Source organism: Myripristis murdjan, chromosome 20 (genome assembly GCF_902150065.1).
Source record: "Myripristis murdjan chromosome 20, fMyrMur1.1, whole genome shotgun sequence".
Classification (NCBI taxonomy): Eukaryota; Metazoa; Chordata; class Actinopteri; order Holocentriformes; family Holocentridae; genus Myripristis; species Myripristis murdjan.
Window position 1 is genome coordinate 19,593,771 of NC_043999.1, and position 20,484 is coordinate 19,614,254.

The following is a 20,484-nucleotide window of genomic DNA, read 5'->3' on the forward strand; positions in this document are numbered from 1 at the left end:
TTGGATTGATTCCAGCAAACTGAGGCCTCTCATCATACACACTGTAAAACCCAATAATGACATATGTTTTGCATTTATCTAGGTCAAAAATGCAATAAATCCCAATAATATAACACTTGCCTCATAATGTAATGCATTACCTTGACTGATAATGTGATAATATTTGGGAATTTATTATATTCACAAGATAATCTTTTATTCGTAATGGATGATGTCATAGGTTTGTTCATTTCCAGTTAATATTCCATGGTTTGAGCATATTGTGGTGCTGCATGTGGCTTCATGGCAGATTAAGAGCGAGCTCAGCCTGTCAAAACTCAATCAAACAGGTGGAATGACAGTGTTGGCATGTGGGCATTAACGCCATGTGCCTCAGCATGTTGTTAAACTATGCCTGCACCTCCGGAAAGAACCACTGGAGGATGAAGCAGAATGTCTTACTGTGCGAAGAAAATGATCAACAGATCTTTTTGGTTGCTTTTTATATTGTTTTAATAATAATCAGTAATATTTGTTACATTGCAAGCTGGTTGAAAGCGGAATGAGGTCTGTCTAAGCATGTTGGTGTGGCATTAATTTTAATACATTTTTATTTTCTGGCCAATAAATTGCAAATAAATTCTGCTTTAATTATCTTGTAGTCTTGTTTATGATACTGCAGCCTAACTAATACTAATATTGTTTCACTGTGCAGTGCATTGGTATAGGCTGCTAAGGATGAAAGACATCCATATTTTTCTACATTTAAAGTTTACATATTTAGTGGCTCTAGTTAAATGTCAGTCACCAATTTATGCTTGGCTTTTACTTTCCTGTCAATGTGAGGAATGCAACAGCTTTTTTCCATTATAATTTAACCAGGCACGCAGACAAATTACACATCCTGAGTACAATCGAAGTCGTCTACTGTAAAATGCTACTGCAGCAAATGGAGGCTGAGTGCCCTTAAGTGTAACTTAACAGTCATTACTAAATGGCCAGTTGAAACCAGGGATGGTGCTCTTTCTCAATGACAGAATTGCACATATTGTGAATTGAATAACAAATTGAGGAGGCACAGAATAAAAGTTAAGGTGCAACATCCCCTCTGTGTCGTCAGTATTCAGTATTACTGACAAAACACTTAGCCTGGGTGTGTAATTAAAGGGGTAATACCACTGTCTGAGTCTACAGTCTCACCTATACATAGGTCATCTTAGTTCAGTTCAATCTGTATTTGTGATCTTTCATTTTTATGCAATTAGAAACGACACAAAAATGTTTGTCCTGCCTTAGCTGTGACTTAACTGATGATGAAGGGAAAGGGGACTGTCAGTATACCTGCCAAAATATTGCACTTGTTCATATTTGTTAAATATAGTCCTGACAAACCCTGTCAGTTTACCAAGCCAACCTTTTATTCACGGTCACTGGAATAAATCAGATTCAAATATTGGCTCTCTTGTGAGGCATTGTCAGATACTGATGGCTCGGCTATCCTCTGCCATTAAATAATGTAGGTGTCTGGTGTAGGTGTCATTTTGTTTTCTAAAATGACAATATGTGGCCTTTCTTGTCTCTCCTAATGATCTATTATGTAAGCACTGCATTTATCCTTGATAAAACCAGCCTGGTGGCCTAGACCTGCTAGACCTTGGCCTGTGATATATGTCTCCACCATGTGGCAGATGACTGAACGCACAGCAGCAGAGAGAAGAGAAAGTGAAGATGTCTCACTCTGACACTGTGGAGTGGCTCGACCAGAGTCCGTGCTCAGCGAATGGGGGAAATGGAAAAGCAGCGATATGTAGTCTGGTGAGATACATATTGTCTTCTAAAACCAGTATGATTTTGTTTGGACCAATTATTACACACACACACACACACACACACACACACACACACACACACACACACACACACACACACACACACACACACACACAATTGGGACATTTAGGAAGCAAAACACATAATTGTGGGCCGCTTTTCTAATATTTGCCTAAATATACACACAAACTTGAATCCACTTAAAACAAACTCATAACGAGTCCCTGGAAAAAGTTGATATGCATACTGTTTGCTTTAAGTGAACTGTGATGCAGTATTTGCAGAACTTAAAGAGATTCATGTGATTGTATTTTTAATTCCTAATTTCTAATAAAAAAAAAAAATACAATGGATTTTTTTTTTTTTTTTTTTTTTTTTTTTACAGCCGATTTTTACAATCAGTTTTCTGTAATTGAATATTAAATTTTACCTCATCATCACTGTCACTAGAACACACCTGTAGCTGGGAATGAGCTGCTCCAAAACAAATGCAAGTGGATTAGCATGAACAAACATCAAATTTTGAGTGAAATGGGAAATTTAAGGACAGTCTGAATGATACTAGTTAGTTAAAACCACCACAACAACAGTAGTTTCACTATACTATTGCTGAAGTGGAAGGAAGCGCTGACAAAACTGCAGCGGGAGAGCGCAGGCGTGAGATGTAGCGTCCTATTTGACAGGCCGGAAAAAGGGCCGTTTTTTTTTTTTTTTTTAAAATTGAGTGATCCATCTTATTCCACACACTATCTTTGACAGTAGTACAACGAGGGGACGTCGCCTGGACGATTTCCTCCGATGTTTCCCGAAGTGTGGCTCCGAAGCAGCTCGCCCTTTTTAACAGGCTTCTCCCAATGCAGTTTTCCACCCTCTCTTTGTCCCAGACTGGCTGTAATGACGACGCCTTTCCCTTTAAGATGATGTCGGAAACAATTATGTGTTATTTAATTATTTTGTGTAATGTCGGCGGACAGAAACTTGGACCAGGCAATAACGTTAGAAACCAGCGACGGTTAACGTCGGGAGTCTAGCATCAAGCTTTTGTAGCCCCAGCGGGCATCGCATCCCGGCTCAAAGTGGTGTCGGCTGACGCTACGTCTGCCCGGGACTAACAGGAGTCCTGTGTCCTTGCTGTGTCAAAGGCACCACTGGTGTTTTTCACAGGTAACAACACTTCCCCGGGACAGAAATGTCACTTGATATCGGACTAACAGACAAAGCAGACTGGAGTCGAGACGCAGAGGAGATACAGTAAAGGGGGAATGCGGTGAAATCGGGCTCAATTTTGAACTACTCTCTAATCTGCCCCCCTCCCCTTTCACCCCCGCAATGTTTTGGATGTTTGGGAGAGACAACGGACAATAATAGGATCTCGGCAGACATATATCAATAAGCTACCTGACGGGGGTAAGTGTGTTTGTAAAGCCAGACAACATCGTTTTGTTAACAGCTGTATGTTTCGCCTGTCGGGGCAGGTGTGTGTGTCTGTCACTCCGGGTACGACACCACACTTGCTCCCGGCCCAGCTGCTGTCTTTCCCACATTATTCCCTTCATTATTTATGTGTTAATACTTCCACAAGGAGGTGAAGGGGGGACACTAGCAGCCAGAGACTCTCTTATTCTCTCCACGTCTTTAGTTTCCCCCACCGTGTGAAAACCTCTTATGTAACCCCCTGGGATTCCTTTTGCAATACTTCCTGGCCCTGTGCAAGGAAAACACATCAACAGTGGCTGCTATAGGAGCACCATGTGCACCGAAAGCACAGGCTGTTCACATTCCAGCCCTCATCTGGGAACACACACAAAGTGCAGCCTATAACAAACACAAGGCAGGTCTCTTGATGGCCTCACGCTTCCTTTCCATTCGAAATCAATTAAGACCATAAATGTTTCCTCCCGGAGCAGCGGCTCATCATTCCACTTTTGATTCCACAGCTTTTTATGCAGCCGTATATTACAGCAGTTACTACACCAAAAGGGGTCCTGTAGGCGAATTACAGGGGTCCCCAGCAAAATGAGAGTTGCTTAATTTCACTGTTATTTATCACAGATTTAATCTCTCTACATAATGAATACACTGCACATAATTCTGCATTGATTACATCTAATGATTGCAGTCTTCTTAGATGGTGGCAATAGTGAATCTGGGATCTAATATCAGCTCGAGGGTGCTTGACCTGAGAAAGTTTAAAGAGCTTATATCGAGGTCTCCTTTAACATAACTTTGCTTTTTCCAAAAGTAGGTTATGCAAATCTGAACAGTACAGTAAGTCTGGTGATGGTATGGTATACTTGTGTTCAGGATGAATCCCTGGTCAGGTGTGCAATATTTGGAATAGTGTAACCGTACTGTCAAGTGACCCAAATGAGCCCCCCTCTTGCCTCTGGAATTGTGTCACACACTTGCCATGTGACTGAAATGCAAAGTTAACATGAACTTTCACAATGGTGTCTGATTACACATGTCCCCAGCGGACAGTACCACATACATCTAGTGAACAAGATTATTGTCAACTCAACAGAGGCAGTTTTCTAAAACACAAGGTTTGATATAAAATGATTGATGCCACCACCTCAGATAAGGCAGTCATATGTATTGCTCTGAAATTGGGTCAATATCATTTATGTTAGATTATGTAAGTATCTTAACTGTAAGTATATTCACAAATGTTTGGCATATAGACTTGACCTCCTCACAGACATTTAACTTGCAATGGGAAAATGGGGGTTTTGCAGCTTTTTTTACCAGTGTAAACAAGTCTTTCACAGTGTCTAAATTCATGTAAAATTTGTGTTTACCTGTCACATCTTGTTCATCCATGTGTCAAAAGTCCAGACAGTACTGTTTAAAATGTGTGTGTTTGTTTTGAGCCAATAAATCAGCATGTAAACAATTCTGATAAGGCATGCCACTATCCTATAGTGAGTATTTAAGTTGTAACTACAGTAGTAAAATTAAAGTAAATTTATATTATTCCTTTTTTCCACAGAGCTTCTTCCACATCTCCTTCTGTCCGTCTGGGGGCTGACATCATACCCGCTAGGCCCCCGATGATGACGTCACCGGACTCGCCCCCCCTGGTCTCTCCATCCCCATGCCCCGCTCCCCCGCCTTCCCTCCCCTCCTCTCCCGTGCCCTCCTCTCCAGCCCCCTCCTCCTCCTCCCTCCCTCCCCCACCCTCGCTGCCTCCCACAGGCGAGGTGATGGTGCTGGCCCTGGGGAGGAAGAAGCAGCGGGTGCTGATAGCTCTCTCCATCCTACCCAACCTCTTCCTGGCCTTCCTGCTCTCTTCCGACCCCCTCATCACCCTCTCCCCGCCCCACCACTGCCGCCTGCCGGGGCCTTCACCGTCCCCCCAGGTGCTCAACACCTCCCTGCCCTGGGAGAAGGGGGAGAGGCCCGGTGACAGTGGGGGGCCATCCCAGTGTAAGCAGTATGTCAACGGGAGCCAGTCGGCAGTGGTGGACTGCGAGGCCGGCTGGGACTACAACGTCACGGAGGGGCTGAGGAACAACATTGTTACTGAGGTAAAGACCCTCAGGAGGATAGCAATTATGGAGTCCCTATTTTTGTGTTGTGGCTTTCTGTGGGAAGCCTGCCTCTTTTGTTTATGTCCGGATTAAGACTTGAGCCTATAACATGCTGTAAACTTTCTCACTGTTTCCTTTTTAAACCTGTATTTATCCACAGCAGGGTTTTGCTGAGCATGCGTTCTCTTTTTCAGCAACGCCCTGTAAGACATTCATGCAGCTACACATCCTTTACGCTTGTGAGACGCTCAGTACAACCACAGCCTTCTTTTCATGGGCACTAAGGAGCTCGACTGCAGCTTTTTCAGGATTAAGTTAACAGTTCACCCAAGTTTTTTTCCCACTTCTATAATACAGTCTATCCATCCAGACAGTTTCCCATGTGATTTGGTGCGGCTTTCAGTCTGTTTTCAAAAAAAAAAAAAAAAAAAAAATGTACATGTGAAAAATTAGAGCCACAGCTCCGTCCAAAAATGACACAAATACCTGGCATAATCCACAGCCCTTGAGGACAAATAGTTTCTTTGTGATCTATTTCCTGCTGAAGAACACCAGCAAACTGTATCTATCCACGCCCAACGAGCAAAATTAGAGACACGTGCAGTTTGCCGGTGTTCCCAAAAAACCTGTTTTGTTGTATCAATATCTTCATTTGTATTTTGGGGGAACTGTTCCTTTATGTGCCTTGCTCAAAAGCACCCTCCTGCACTACAGATAAAAGGAAGGCAGAGTGTTAGTCTTTCACCTACCTCAACTAGATTTTACTCGCTGCTCTCAGGATTTGAAGCTCCAGGTCACAAGCTCACTTGTCTGACCTTTCCAGTCTAACTGCTGCCCCTCAATTCTTGTCTTGATAAGTTGGTATTTCCCAGCAGGCACACAGGTTGATGGGTAGCTACAACAGAACAAGGAAGTCACTGCTGAGTACATGGTGAATGTGTTCACTCAGTACAGTAGTAAGTGATGCTGTCTTGGCCTTATGACTAAGACTAGAGGAATATTGCTTGATTTAAAAATATAGATTTGACCTCAAGGAGTTTCTGTTTTTCTTTATACAGCGCACACACCTACACACCTGAACACACTATAATATTTGGGTACTGCAGACCTCATCCTAACACAGAATCTACATTGGTTGTCAGAGGAATGCAGCTCCAGGTCTTGTTTCTCAGTGACGTTAAAGATTAGTTTGATTGTCTGATTCCTATCTTGAAGAAAGAGCTGTTCCTGTTCCCACCTTCTTCACACTGATGGAGGGAGGTGACCAGCATCAGTGCCTCACACAGGTTCTTTTATTATTTTTAGTAATATCAAGCAGGGGATGGTAAAATACCCAATGCACTGAATCAAGGGACAAAAAATCTATGGTTATAATACAAAAAGAACAATTAATGCATCGTTATATGACTTGAGTGTGCATGTCTGATATTTTGGTGTCTATGCTCAATAGCGAAGATGATAGCGAAAATGTGTTTAATTTTAGAGTTGGATTTTCACTTTAAGGCCGTTCAGTCAGTCGTGTTATGACTTTGGTCTTTAGCCGGAGTCTTTCCAGCTCCACCCTGTCTTCCACTGGACCCTCAATGGACCGCCTGTCTGTTTTCACTTGTGTGTCTACCAATGTGGGAACCACACCCAGTCCTCCAGTCATTGGTATTAGGGCAGTTCACTGGTAATCCTCCGCTGTGCTGCGGCAAGCTGAACATAAACGCTGCCTAGAGAGGCATTGAGCGAGAGCATGTCTGCAGATGTATGTTCGACGTAGGGTGGGTACAGTTTCTTCCCAGAGAGAGAGACAGACATACTGCTGTGAGACAGTTTTAGCTCAGAGAGTATTTTTACTTCTCATCATGACCATCCATTCTTCCACTACTGCTTTGCTGAGCTGGCAGTCTACTGAGCAGGACACAGGAAGTTCACTGACCAGCACGGCCTCTATTGCTGATCAATAGTGTGTCATTTAGTGAGAGGCAAACTCCACTTAACATTTCTAGACTGTGGATTAGTGGGATAATATGCGTACACAGTTGTGTTTTTTGTTTGATTCTATCTTGTGACTTCTATTTCATGTCATCACCTCTTAATGTATCTTTCCTGACACTTTTCACTGTGTGTTATCAGGGGGAAATACCATATCTAAACCTCACCTAGTGCAGTACTCCTTTGCAAATGAGTGCAAAATTGAGTAGCAAAGTACAAAATATCCGCTTGTGAAGTTCATCACTTAGAGTCAGCCAGGCATCACTGATTAAACTGTCTGGAGTTAGACATGTGAAAAGAGGAAGTGAAGGTTTTAAGTGTCTCCAAGGCCATATACCTAGTGGTGCCAGTGTGTTGGTCACAAAACCAGTTTAGGGAGTTGATGAACTTGTTTGTGCGCATTTTTTCTCCCAGCTATTGTCCTAAGCACGTCACCCGTATGAGCAGTATGGGTTGCTATGCTGTCCTTTACCAGGCTAGTGCACAGCGCTGTGGCTCTGCGTCCCAGCAGTGGGATGACTGATAGCATGTGACAGGCTTTTATGTTTCTATGCAAGGGCTTCAATTATATGAGGCCTTGTTACCACTATCAACCCGTCTGTCTGAACTCTGTCTTTCTCTCTCTCTCTCCAGTTCATTAAAATCACTTTGCTCTTTAGTGGTCAGCGGACAGCGACAGTAGCAGAGCTCAGCTGTTAATGCAAATCAGTGGTTTGGCTTAATGTGATTAAAATACACGGATCTGAGAACACATATCTAATTTTTCAGCAGATACCATAGTTTCCGTTTCCATAGGGTCACACTGTTGATGTAGCTGTTTGTTTTTGTTATGCCTGTGTGATTAGGCTGGTAACGCTACTATTTTTAATAATAAAACGGGGTCTGTGTGCTGACCACCATAAATACAGACAGTAATAATGTGTGTTAGTGCTTGCCTTGTATTATGAGTCTTCCTCTTGTAATAAGTCCTGTGGGCCAACCGAGCCATTTTCTCAGTCTGTGTTCATCTCCTGCACTCAAGCCCCATTTACACCTGGGGATTATAATCACATAATTATTTATCAGCACAGATAAAAGACTCATGTGAATAGGCCAGCAAATCCAATTGAGGCACAAGTGTTATTACAGCAAAGAATGATTTTCTGAAAGGTAATTTGGAAAAATCGAATTCTGGTACCTCTTGGGTACACGGTTGCATCTTGTTCTGTATTTGTAGCATGGTGCTGCAGGCTATTTTTCACTCTCCAGCATGACTGACCTTTTTATATCGGACTGACATGTGACCGCTAAACATGAGCTTCCCATGCATTTTGAGGCTCCAGACACTAAGTATACATTGGTAATATTTATGGAAATGTAAGTAAACCAGCCAGGCAGTTTGAATCTAAATGAGTCATGAAAGTTGCCAAAAGCTTATTTTTCAAGATTAACGCAAGCAAATAATTTGTGTGAATCCTTTGAAAATGTATACATTTTGGTGCTGTAAAATCAGTCACACCTATCTGAAATAGACCTTCACAGCATGTAAATGGGGTTTACATTTTCCACTTTCCTTCCGGTTAGCCAGTTAAGGCTGCCAGAAATCAAAACATCCATTCATTCATTTCTTTAACCACTGCCCCTTTGAATGGACTCAGGAAAGAGCAACATTGGCACCCAACCACTGTACCATAGGCTGCTATTCAGTCATCATTTCAGAATAAAAAATAATTGTATTGCACTTTTTATTTATAGCTTACAAAGTGCTTAATCAAAAAAAAAAAAAAAGAAAGAAACAAATACTATAAATGACAAGTAAAACCTGAACCACCACCAGATAAAGCATCTCAAATAAATGATCTCTTCTAGTTTTGTACATGGCCCCAGACAAACATAAATTGACTAAACTAAAAGGTCAAAACAATATTGTTTATAACAATATAACAATATTGTTTATATATTAACAATAAGGTCAAAACAATATTGGTGAAAATAACCTTATAACAGACATCATAAAAAGGCAATTCTCTACAAAAGGTTGTGAGAAGTGATTTACAGGATGATGCTGGTTGTGCTAGATGTAGCTCCTTTGCATAGGCCTGTACCATAGCGACAGAAACTTCATATTGCAGTTATGTTGGCTGAATATTGGGTCTGTAATTAAAATTTTTAGTTTAGGTGGGTCCTATGTTTTTATGTGTAACTGATTTTTCAGCACTTGTGTGGGGTCGGAGAATCTATTGCTTATGATTTGCTTGGCTTGAATGTTAATGAAAAACTGTCTCCCAGTGGATGTATGTCTTGATTTTGTAGGTCAGGTATTCCCTCTCTCCCATGTAACCACCCTTTCCTCTCTCTGTCTTTGCATCACTCATCCATCGCTCCATCCATCCATCCATACCTCTTTTCCTGCAGTGGCAATTGCCTTACAGTGTTGAACAGACTTGAACAGTCATAACTAATGGACTCTTTACCTCTCCTCCACCTCCCTCCTTCCCTCCATCTGTGCTGTCCAGTGGGATCTGGTGTGTGGTCAATACTGGCTGGTTCCAGTGGAGGAGGTCTGCTTCATCCTGGGCATCCTGACTGGCTGTCTGGGCCTGGGCTACGCTGCTGACAGGTAACACACATGTACAGGTGTTTTCCCCAGGCTCTTGGGTTAGTTCTGGTGCCTTCAGGCTGGAGTGACAGAGACTCACAGTCAGCCGCTGAAAAGATTAAACACACAGTGTCAGAAGCTGCGTTAATAGGTTACTGTGTCAGTTTGGGAAGCGTACTTGTGGTCGGTCTGTCAGATATTGTCATCGGCTGCCACAAATAAAGCTATGGAAGGAACAGCACGGACACACACACACTCAGACACGACTTTGTCAGTCAGTTGGAGGCTTTATTCAGCCATCACTTTACTTATTTCTCATTTTCTTATCTTGCTCAGCAGTTTCACTACCTCTCAGCTTGTATGAACTGACCCCGCCCCTACCACCACACACACACACACACACACACACACACACACACACACACGCACACACACACAAACACACACACGCACACACACAAATACCAGCAGCAGTGTAGATGTTAATGTTTCAAATGAAATTAGCCATAGATTTACTGTGCCTGCCGCTGTTTTCCCTACGATCAATACTTGATGTAAGCCATCCGTCGTAAAGGAACAGCCAGCCCTGCTCATTCATTCATTCATTCATTGCTTTCAGATAGAGATTTAGTATCCAGTAGCCCAGATGCCATTTCAAACGACACCAAGAAATTATATCCGGGAGGAAATTCTGGTGCCTGCTATAAAAACTATAGGACTTATCGCAAAACAGTGTTGCCTAGTGCACAACAGGAATGAATGAAAAAACAAAAAAACAGACGATGTTGTACATTTGTGTGCTTTATTTTGCTAGATCCCCATGCACGACAAGCTGCATTAAGCACACTGCAGGTACTTCAGATAATTGACATAATGAACCCAGTGTCTGTCTTTCAGGGTGCTGTTGGATTGAGGGTAGAACAGTTTTGGGAGGGAACTGTGAGGGAGAAGATGCCAATTTAATTAGCTAACAACCTTCATTAATTTGCTGACCAACTGAGCAGAGCCTGTGTTTTCTACGACCAATGAATTAATATGGCCTCCAGGGAGCGATCAGAGGAAAAACAGTACTAAACTGGAGACTTCTGACAAAACTGCTGTGCTCTCATACAGCTGCAATTCAACTAATCATCAAATTCAGTGATCAGCTCTGCTTCAGAATTCAGTTGCTTTGATGATGAATTTTATAATATTTTACTCACACAATCATCAGACATTATATATAGCTTCTAATGTACATGAAACAGGGAATTTGACAGTCCTGTTGAATGGTTCCTGAAATGATATTGCACAAGTATCATATTCCCACTGTCGGCCTCTGCTGTATCTACACTCATTCTATCCACAGTAGACTGCTGTCCTATTTTCTGCTCTCATTTTTCATATTGTTAATATTTAAGCTTGTGAAGTAATGTCTGCTGTATGTACTCAGACTGGTAGCACTTACAATTGTTGAAATTTGTGTAGTACATCTTGTTTTTGCACTTTTGTCCTGATGCTTAATGATCTGAATTGCATTTTTATCCTCTTTATTTGGAGTCAGTAGAGTTTTGCCTCTTATTGACGGTAACAATCAACATGACATGACTCAGCTGCTCTTTAAACTAGAGGCTGACTGATCTGATAATAAATTGGATGAAAATTAATAATCTTCAAATTTAATGTATTTGTTAATACCTGTAGTACAAGATACAATTCTTTTGATAAGTATTTAAGGAGTAATTTTGCTAAGCCTAGAATAAGGGCTCTAAATAGTAAATTTTACTTAATTTTACTTAGCCTGTTTTTCATGGAATTGTTTGATAATATGTGTAATATGTCTAAATGCCAAATTCTTCTAAAAAGCTTCAGTGGTTTGCCTGAATTTCTTGTTATTTCATGTTTTTGGAAAAATGATTTTGTTCTATAAAGGCTACAGTGGTATATTGATCAGGTTTTTTGTTTGAGTGTGTACCCCTCTTGTTTCCTTGCAGGCTGGGCAGGTCCAAGACGCTGCTGACTTCTCTGACTCTGTCGGTGGTGTTTGGCGTGCTGGTGTGTGTCTCTCCCTACCCTTCCATTTTCATCGTCATGCGTTTCTGTCTGGCGGCTGCTAGTGCGGGAGTCTACCTCACTCTCTACATCTCCCGTGAGTAACTGTCCTGCGGGTGAAAGGGGTGAAACAGACACCACATATGTCTATATTTGAGTTGAAATAGCACTAGCACCATCATTCAAAGGCTGGCTGGATTTGGTCTAGATATACACACAGATGCACATGCTCCATAAATGGGCTACAAATTGATGGCTATTAGATCTGCACTCAAACAACCTACTTTTCATGAAAAAAACAAAGCATTACAAAGCATTACTAGAGCATTATTGTTCCTACCCTCTGTTTGTCTTGCAGTGATTACATGTGCAAAGCTCAGAGGAACTGAATTGGATAATTGTGAATGTAAACACAGATTAATGCTGGATTCTCACACCAATGAAGCTTTAATGGCAGAACAAAAGTGAGAGAATTAACACTGAAGTGTGACATTTATGACCAGGGCCTGAAACTGGCTTTTTGTCAGCCAGTCACAAGGGCTCATGGATTCAGGATTGCACCAGAGTCAGTTTAACTTCTCAGTAGCTAGAATAGCATAATAAAAAACAGTGAGCAAACACATGTTGGCTAGCTTGTTACATGACAACCTCATCAGTCACAATGAAAATTTCCCAACATTTAGCTGACAATTAGTACTTTTAGCCCCTGCTTATGAGCATCATATCTTCTGCTTAACAGTGTGTGGTCGTGTTAGCTGTCATCAGCACTGCTGGTGTGAAACATTTGAGCATTTAACCAGGCTATAATACCCTCACAATATTTTGCAGGGCTATATCTGTGTCTGAGCAGAGTGTAAACATGCACATTCCCATCTAGTTCCAGTATATAAGAAAACTGGAGCCTGTCCTGAAAGGTGTACAGATTTGTGAAGACCAATATATGTGACATTTCGAACATGCTGCTTTTCATGAGACTAAAGCTGTCTGGAAAAACAGCGCTGCTAAATATCCATGCTTTCACCCACTGCGTATTTTCTCTGGTAGCACAATGTGTGATATCTGCTTGATGTTTTGTGGTTTGCCACATGACATAATCATTCAAGTAAGCCGGTGTGGCACTGTTTTTTAATTGTCTTGTTGGTGCAGAGCAGAGAACTTGAAATATCACACAAGCACTGATGTGAATAAAGTGATACAGTCTGAGCAGATTTCAGCACACAGACCTTTTTGCTATAGGTTTGTACATGTCTTTAAGGTTTGAGAGTTAGTGCGAGATTAAAGAACAATGTGAATTTGCTTTTGATCCCACCATTTAGTGTGAGCACAGTCAACTGAATGCTGCAGTGGGTGCAGATAGGAGCTGTGAAACTGTGTCGCTTCTGTTGTTAGTGACACTGATCGATGGTGTGTTTGACCGTCAGGCCTGGAGCTGTGTGAGCCCTCTCTGCGGCTGGTAGTCACCATGCTGGCTGGTCTGATGACTGTTGCCGGGGAGCTGCTGCTGCTGGCCGTGGCCCTGGGGTGTCAGTCCTGGAGGGGCCTGTTGGGAGCCGGAGCCGCCCCGCTAACGCTCTTCCTCAGCTATGGGTATGAGAGAGGGTGTATGTGTGTGTGTGAACTGTTTATTTTGCCGTGTGGGGATGAGCCTACTCAAATGTTTGTTTGCATGTGGATTTTGGTTTGTGTTTGTCTGCCTCTGACTGAGTGAGTGGATATCAAAATTCTGCACACCCTCTTTTCTTATTTTTAAATGAATATGCCTTTTATTTTATTCTAGCTTTCATTCAGATTTTTTATTCCTTGTTCAAGATATTATCAAAAATGAGTTTCCTTTTTTCTTACCCTCATTTTCCTGAATGTTACATCCAGGCTGATAAAGTCTGATTTAATGGGTTTTCATTTCTGGCCTGGAGGCAATAAAACTAGAACACTTAAAAGGGTGTGTAGACTTTATATTCACAGACTTGAATGAGACTAGGTGTTTGTGTGTGTTTATTCCTCTGAGAAAGTGCAGAGTAAGGACAAACGAAACAGGGAATTTGATAGTCATTTGATTAAAGCATCTTGATGCCAGCTGACTTGCTGAGAGCTTTGTTGGATTGTATTGATTTCAATCCCCCTGTCACACTGAGCCTTTTAGCTCATGTCAGAATGCATTAGGCCTACTTTGTTTAAGGTCCCCAATCCCTCCTAGACTTCTGTTACAAGATAAGCCTTTATTGCAGCTTCAAAACCAAATTAACAGAGATTAAAATACGCTTACTTGCCAGGTCTTACTAGGAATGGAGGAAAAGCTGGATTAACCAGGAAACAACAAATTCAGACTCTGCCTCCTAGATCTTTTGTGGGTTTTTTTTACATGCTTAGCTTGCAATGGAAAAAAGCAAAAAATCTGGGTTACTGCTACAACATCCTGAACCTTTACTAAGTGTTTTGGTAAAGGCTGCCACAGACAAAGGAGTGAGCTGTGCTGTGTGTCTTGCGTTTCCACTCCTGCAGCATTCCTGGGGTCTTTCCAGAGTCTCCTCGCTGGCTCCTTCTGTCAGAGAGATCTGGGGACATGAACTCATTCAGTGAGAGAGGAAACTCCAACAGAGATGTGAGGGATGATGAGAGCTTCACAGGTGTGTTTATGTGACGATGAAAGATCACACTCTCTGCCCACACATGGTGCTGCTTTCATATCCTTACCCTTACAATAAGAGGCTTTGAGGTTTTATGTTACTGTCTTCTCCCTTTCGTTAGTTTGGAAGAATATTTAGCATATGATTCATATTATGATTTTAGTGCATGATTATTTATCTATTTCTTAGACTTGGGCCAATAGCTGATAATATTGAAATCACAGTTTTTGCAGCCATACAGTATGTGATATTTTCTACAATATCATGTTACGGGACCATAGCCAGACCAAAGCTGAATGACTGTGCAAGACAGTTCTGTAGTATTGAGTCTGATGATTTTGATGGCATTATTCTGAAAGGTGTTACACGTTTCAGTTGACAGTAATATCTGTTATTTTTGAAGTCTTCATTGAGACTTGAGTTGGATTTAATTTAATTCTAACTCTCCACTAAACATGAAAACTGAAAGTCACTGAAAGTCACTGTTTTACATGTTTGCTGCCATTATTTTGTATATTTCTCCAGCTCAGGGGAAATTGTTTGAAAAATGTAGGAGTACTAGATTTAGATTCATGTGGAATGGAGAGAGCAACAGCCACCTCTGTGCTGACAATGATAGATTCAGGTTCAGTTGATTAATCATAGGTATGTTAGAACCTATTTATGGCAAGTTTGTTACAATATTATTTAAAAGGACACAGCGTCAGTCTTGATAGTGCTAATTGTTGGGGTTACCTGTCATTTAGATAGACAGCGTCTGCTATGCACCGTCCTCTGTAGAAAAGGCTCTGTAAAAATCTTACTCTTTTCCCCTTGAAATATAGTTGTCAACTTATTATATTGAGAATGGACAAAGACTTTAATGAGAAAACATGTTTAACAACCACTGTTGTGTTGAGCTGTGAATTAAATTGAGAATCCCTATTCGGGATGCTGTTGTGCTGTTTGGTTGCTGCAGAGCTGGAATCAGAGCCGTCTGCCTCCTCTCGCCCCAACCTGTCCTTCCCTGAGCTTTTCCACAGCAGGAACATCTGGAAGAACATGTGTGTGCTCGGCTTCACCTCGTAAGTCATCCGCATCTCTTGACATTTATTCAGCAGCACTGCACTTTCTAATGGGGCCTTTTCCTTTGCGTTGCACTTTACTTACAGGCTCACATTACACACTGTTCTGAGATTCACCTGTGCTCAGTGATTTCCATGTTTTTCTCAACGCTAAGCCATTTTTCAAAATTTAAATATATATTTTGCAAGCTCATGAACTCTATCCCTGTTTCTGTCTCTTCCCTTCTCCCCTCCCTCTCAGGTTCATCTCCCATGGCATTAGTCACTGCTACAGCTCTTTCCGGGGTGATGTCAGAGGCACTGCCCCCAGCTTCTACTGGACGTACCTGCTGTCCGTCTGCGCGGGGGGCGGTGCCTGGCTGTTGCTGTGGGCGACCGTTGACAGGTGTGGTCGCCGTGGCATCCTGCTCCTTGCCATGACAATGACGGGCCTGGCCTCTTTGATCCTCCTGGGACTGATGGAGTGTAAGTCGGGTCATATTTGGCAGCAAGATCAGTGTTTTCTCCAGCCTCCTTGAGTAAATATAAAGTAAAACATGGAAGGCTCTTCATTATTTTTTGCTCACAATGTGGATGCCAAGTCCCTTCATCCCCACCCTCCCCCCTGTAGCAGAGAGCTTTTGTGTGAACAAAGGGCTGGAATACAGGTAGAGGCTGGTGCATTAGACACTGACTGTAGATGCAGAGTTTGTTAGATTTGTTTTCAACACAACAGGTGCTTCCAGTTAAGAAATATATTCCACCCACACGCAATGAATCTGTTAAGACTTTGTGCATAATGTTATTTAATGTGTGATCATAGAGCATACAAATTATTCCCTCAGTTATTGATAAAGGATTATCTAGATCTGAGTCGTTTATTGTGCTTGATGCATCCTGCATTTAAACCGCCTTGTGTGGAGACCCACATCCATCATTAACCGAGTCTCAGTCTCCCCCTTGTGGCAGGAAGTGGGTATGACTTCCCCATTTATGTAGGACACTGCGGTGGCAGCAAAGTCAAAGCTGTGACAGGCGCTGAGCTTTAATCATGCATCAAAGGCTGTGGGCATCATGGCACTGGGCTGAGTTGAGGTGGTCTTATGTGACCTCTTCTTGGTATATATTTATTTTCCTTGCCGTCTTTTTGTCAGTGAAAGAGATCAGTGAAAGATTCAAGGAAAATATCAAACAGCAGCGTGATTTAGTGTTGGCAGTCTCCCTGATTTTAGTGCCTGAATTGGTATTGGGTCATATCAAAAGGGTACTAAAACAGATAATGTCAGGAATGAAATAAAAACACTGTATTTGTTCTGATTATTTCAAAACTGCAAAGTCCCACCGACTGTTGCCTCCTCTCTCCTCTTAGATCTGAGTGAGGCAGCCATCACTGTTTTCTCAGTGCTGGGGCTCTTCTCGTCCCAGGCCACCGCCTCTCTCTGCATCCTCTTCACTGCTGAGATCATGCCCACTATCATCAGGTAAGATAACACTAACACAGCCAGTGGGTGATTGGCACAGACTTTACAAGGGGATGATAGTGTACAGTGTGTTCTCCCCTGCTTCAGTTTTGGTAAAAATGAATTGAAATGAAGTTAACCACATTTAATAATACTTGTTAAAAAGGAGCAAATCAGTACTTAACTGCTGAAAAGAATCAGGACAACATGAGAAATGTAGGAAATAGTGGGGGAAGAGAGAGGATGAATCTATCAACATCCATTAGTAATGAACAGAAGTAGTCAGCTGTCTTGAAAAGGAGGAATTCCTGATGAACATATTGCTCTTCAACTTACATAACAGCTTAGTTTATGTTCTTTTAACAGCAACAGGATGAGATGCTCTGCATCAGTGTTGTCAACTAGTTCCTATAAATTTCATTGTCATTTACAAATAAAAATTTTAGGTAATTTACAAACAAATTCCTCATTTCCACCAACATGTTGACCAATTATTATTGATGAAGAAATCCATACACAACAAATATTAAGGGATGTACAGAAATGTAAGACAGCAGGAAAAAACAATAAAAAAGCTTGATCTGAAACTGAAAATTCATATCCCAGCATATACACTGTAATCTAAACTAAGTTGTACCTGCAGGGGCAGTGGTGTGGGTGCGGTGCTTGCCCTGGGCTGTGTGGGCCGTCTCAGTTCACCACTTATGGACCTGAGGAACCACTATGGTTATTTCCTGCACCACGTAGTCTACTCCTCACTGGCCCTGTTGGCCGTATTGTCCATCCTGCTGCTGCCTGAGAGCAAGAGGAAGCCACTGCCCCAGACGCTGGCCGACGGGGAGCAGTACCGACGCCCCCCGCTGGGCCGAAGGAGGAGGGACAACGTGCCGCTGCTGGCCACACCCAACCCAGAGACCTAAAAGGCCCTGAAACTGCGGGTTGAAGCCGCGTTCAAATTGCTCACCCTAACTCGTTGTTAGCTGCCATACAGTTAGAGCCCCAATGTCTACTCATTTCCACGCAGCGGAGGAAAAAGACCGATCGATGGAAATGTTGAAAGTGAGAGAGAAAAAGAAGGATGGAGGGAAGATGGCTGGCAGTCTGCTCTATAGCTGGCTGTGTACAGACAATGAAGGAAAGTGAAGATCGTGACAAGACACTCTGCGCTTCCTAACATATCATTCTCCAGTCATTCCAAACACAAGTGTTTTGGTCTGCCATTTGACATCATTTGTCTCCATTTTCTGTCATTCAGATGTGTGTTATGTGTATGAATCACACATCTTGGGATGTCCTGCCGTATCATCTCCTTCTGACTGGGCAGTGGGGGTTCTGCCCACGTAGAGACATGACACACCAGCACACACTGCTGCACCCCATCCTCCAAACCCAGTGTGTCTGTCTTAGAGATGTAACCTGCCAGCTGCTGACACTCCAGACCAGACATGGCTGTAGTTGCAAGTCATTCTTAGTGTTTGTTTAGACCTGCTTAGAGAGGTATGTGGTGTTTGCCATGTACAATGATGCAACAAGTGCCAGGAAGTTTATACACCTAAAGCAAAGTACATGTAAGTCAATTTTGTGTACTTTGCTGTGATGTTCAACTTACCTGACACAAACTAAATTATGCTAATCTGGTAAACCCCTCCCATCTAGTACAAGACTGTATGGACCATAGTTCTCTGATGGGACGCATGTTGTGACAAACACTGAAAGGGGTGGTGGGTTTTATGGAATATGCTTTGTAAATACCATAGATTTAGTTTCTTTAACTTCTGGGGGGGGGGTCTAAGTTTTGTTAAAGCTGACCCTGCAGCTGGAAAATGTTCGCTATGCAGTGGAAACGTTTGTTGTAAAGGTGGCGTGACTGAGCACTTAGCAGGAGTCTTTTTTTTTTTTTTTTTTTTTAAGATGGTAGAGGAATTTGCATTGCTTGATGTTAATTTGAGGATACTCTTAAAATTTAAGGGAAAGTTTTGTGAACTTTATTCTTCTTAACACTATTATTGCACCATCTGTTAACTTGATAGTGTGCTCAAAAGCAACAAAAAAGACAAGATGGCCTTGTCCTCAAACACAAGAAGGTGTTGATGATCACGCTGTTTGATTCCAGTTACTAAATCTGGCCTGGAGCCAGCAATATTTATGTCCTATTTATGTTGTTAATATGCAAAATAGTCTGAGCTTACAGATCCTGCCTAACTGGGGCCCTGTTTAACAAAATCAAACATTTTTAAGTATTAATATAAAGACTATTGAATTGGGTATGAGATGAAACATCCTTTGAAATGACCGCACAAAACAAACTTGCCACTTTCTGATGTCTGTAAGCGAATGGCGGTCTGCTGTCAGTTGTCACAACATTCCTATCTGCTGACCTCTGCATGTTTGGAAGCAGTGAAGGGCTTGTCTTTCTGTATTTCCTCAGAAGCTTAAATAGTTATACAATACCTCCCCAGGTGAGCAGTCTCAGCTGCAAGAGAATAGACGGGTACACACTATAGCAGAACTGGACTTTATTTAGCTGAAATGGTGACTTGCATAACCAGGTACATATTTTCTGTCAGGATTTGCCATTTGGAGGTTGTGACAGAGCAGCCATTTTTTGCCCAAATGTTAATGGATGCTAGAGGAAGGGCCTTATGATTATGCTCCATGTGAAAAGGTGCGAAGAGACTTGAATGGTAGCTGAAGAGGGCCCCAGAACTCCAAATTCAAACCCTGCTGCCTCTTCAGCAAGGAAACAAGCAAAACAGGAGTGCAGTTAATACGTTTTTTTTGTTTGTTTGTTTGTTTGTTTGTTTTTTTTTTAACATGGCTTCACTTCAGTGTAGTAGTTGGCACCATATTGCACAGGGATTAAATAAAAATTTTATGAAGAATGACAAAGCATGCCAATTTTCTTACTACACAAAGGATAGTCAAGTGCAAGAATACTTACACATTAGGTAATGTGAGTCTCTTTGAGTTTTGTTGTACTGTATGGATGGATTCAGTCCTCATGTTTGTGGCAGTCCATGATGGGAGAGGAGGCGGCGGTTGTTTAATTTGGAGTCCGATGATGAAGAGTCAGTGGAGGAATGATGAAGGACACTCAACCTTTGCTGACAGCTTCTTCCTTCGTCAGCTTTTGGTAGTCTTTTTCTGTACAATGCACTCAACAAGTCTTAATACTTATACACTGATAATTATTATCACTATGATTAACTTGACTCTAGTAATAAGATGTCTGACCACTGGTGATCTGTTACATGATGACAGTGATGTAATTATATTAACTCTATAGCCTGATTTAATGTAAAATAAAACTGGTTAAATAAATGAGATGTTTTGTTATGTTTTTTCAAAGAACAAAAAAATGCTGCAACTGTAAGGAAACCAAAGTTATGAGGTAGGGGTTCCTAAAGAGCTAAAATCCAGCAGGCT

At 41.9% G+C, this 20,484-nt stretch overlaps 1 protein-coding gene across 1 annotated transcript; it reads left to right on the forward strand.

Moving 5' to 3' along the window:
• Positions 1-2,582: 2,582 nt before the first annotated feature.
• slc22a17 (solute carrier family 22 member 17) lies at positions 2,583-20,365 on the forward strand. The gene is made up of 10 exons (XM_030079594.1): positions 2,583-3,216; positions 4,802-5,339; positions 9,818-9,921; positions 11,874-12,028; positions 13,353-13,518; positions 14,431-14,555; positions 15,514-15,619; positions 15,861-16,084; positions 16,968-17,079; positions 17,702-20,365. The coding sequence occupies exons 2-10, from the start codon at positions 4,863-4,865 to the stop codon at positions 17,976-17,978; spliced, it is 1,746 nt and encodes a 581-aa protein (XP_029935454.1). The 5' UTR covers positions 2,583-3,216; positions 4,802-4,862; the 3' UTR covers positions 17,979-20,365.
• The last annotated feature ends 119 nt before the right edge of the window (positions 20,366-20,484 follow it).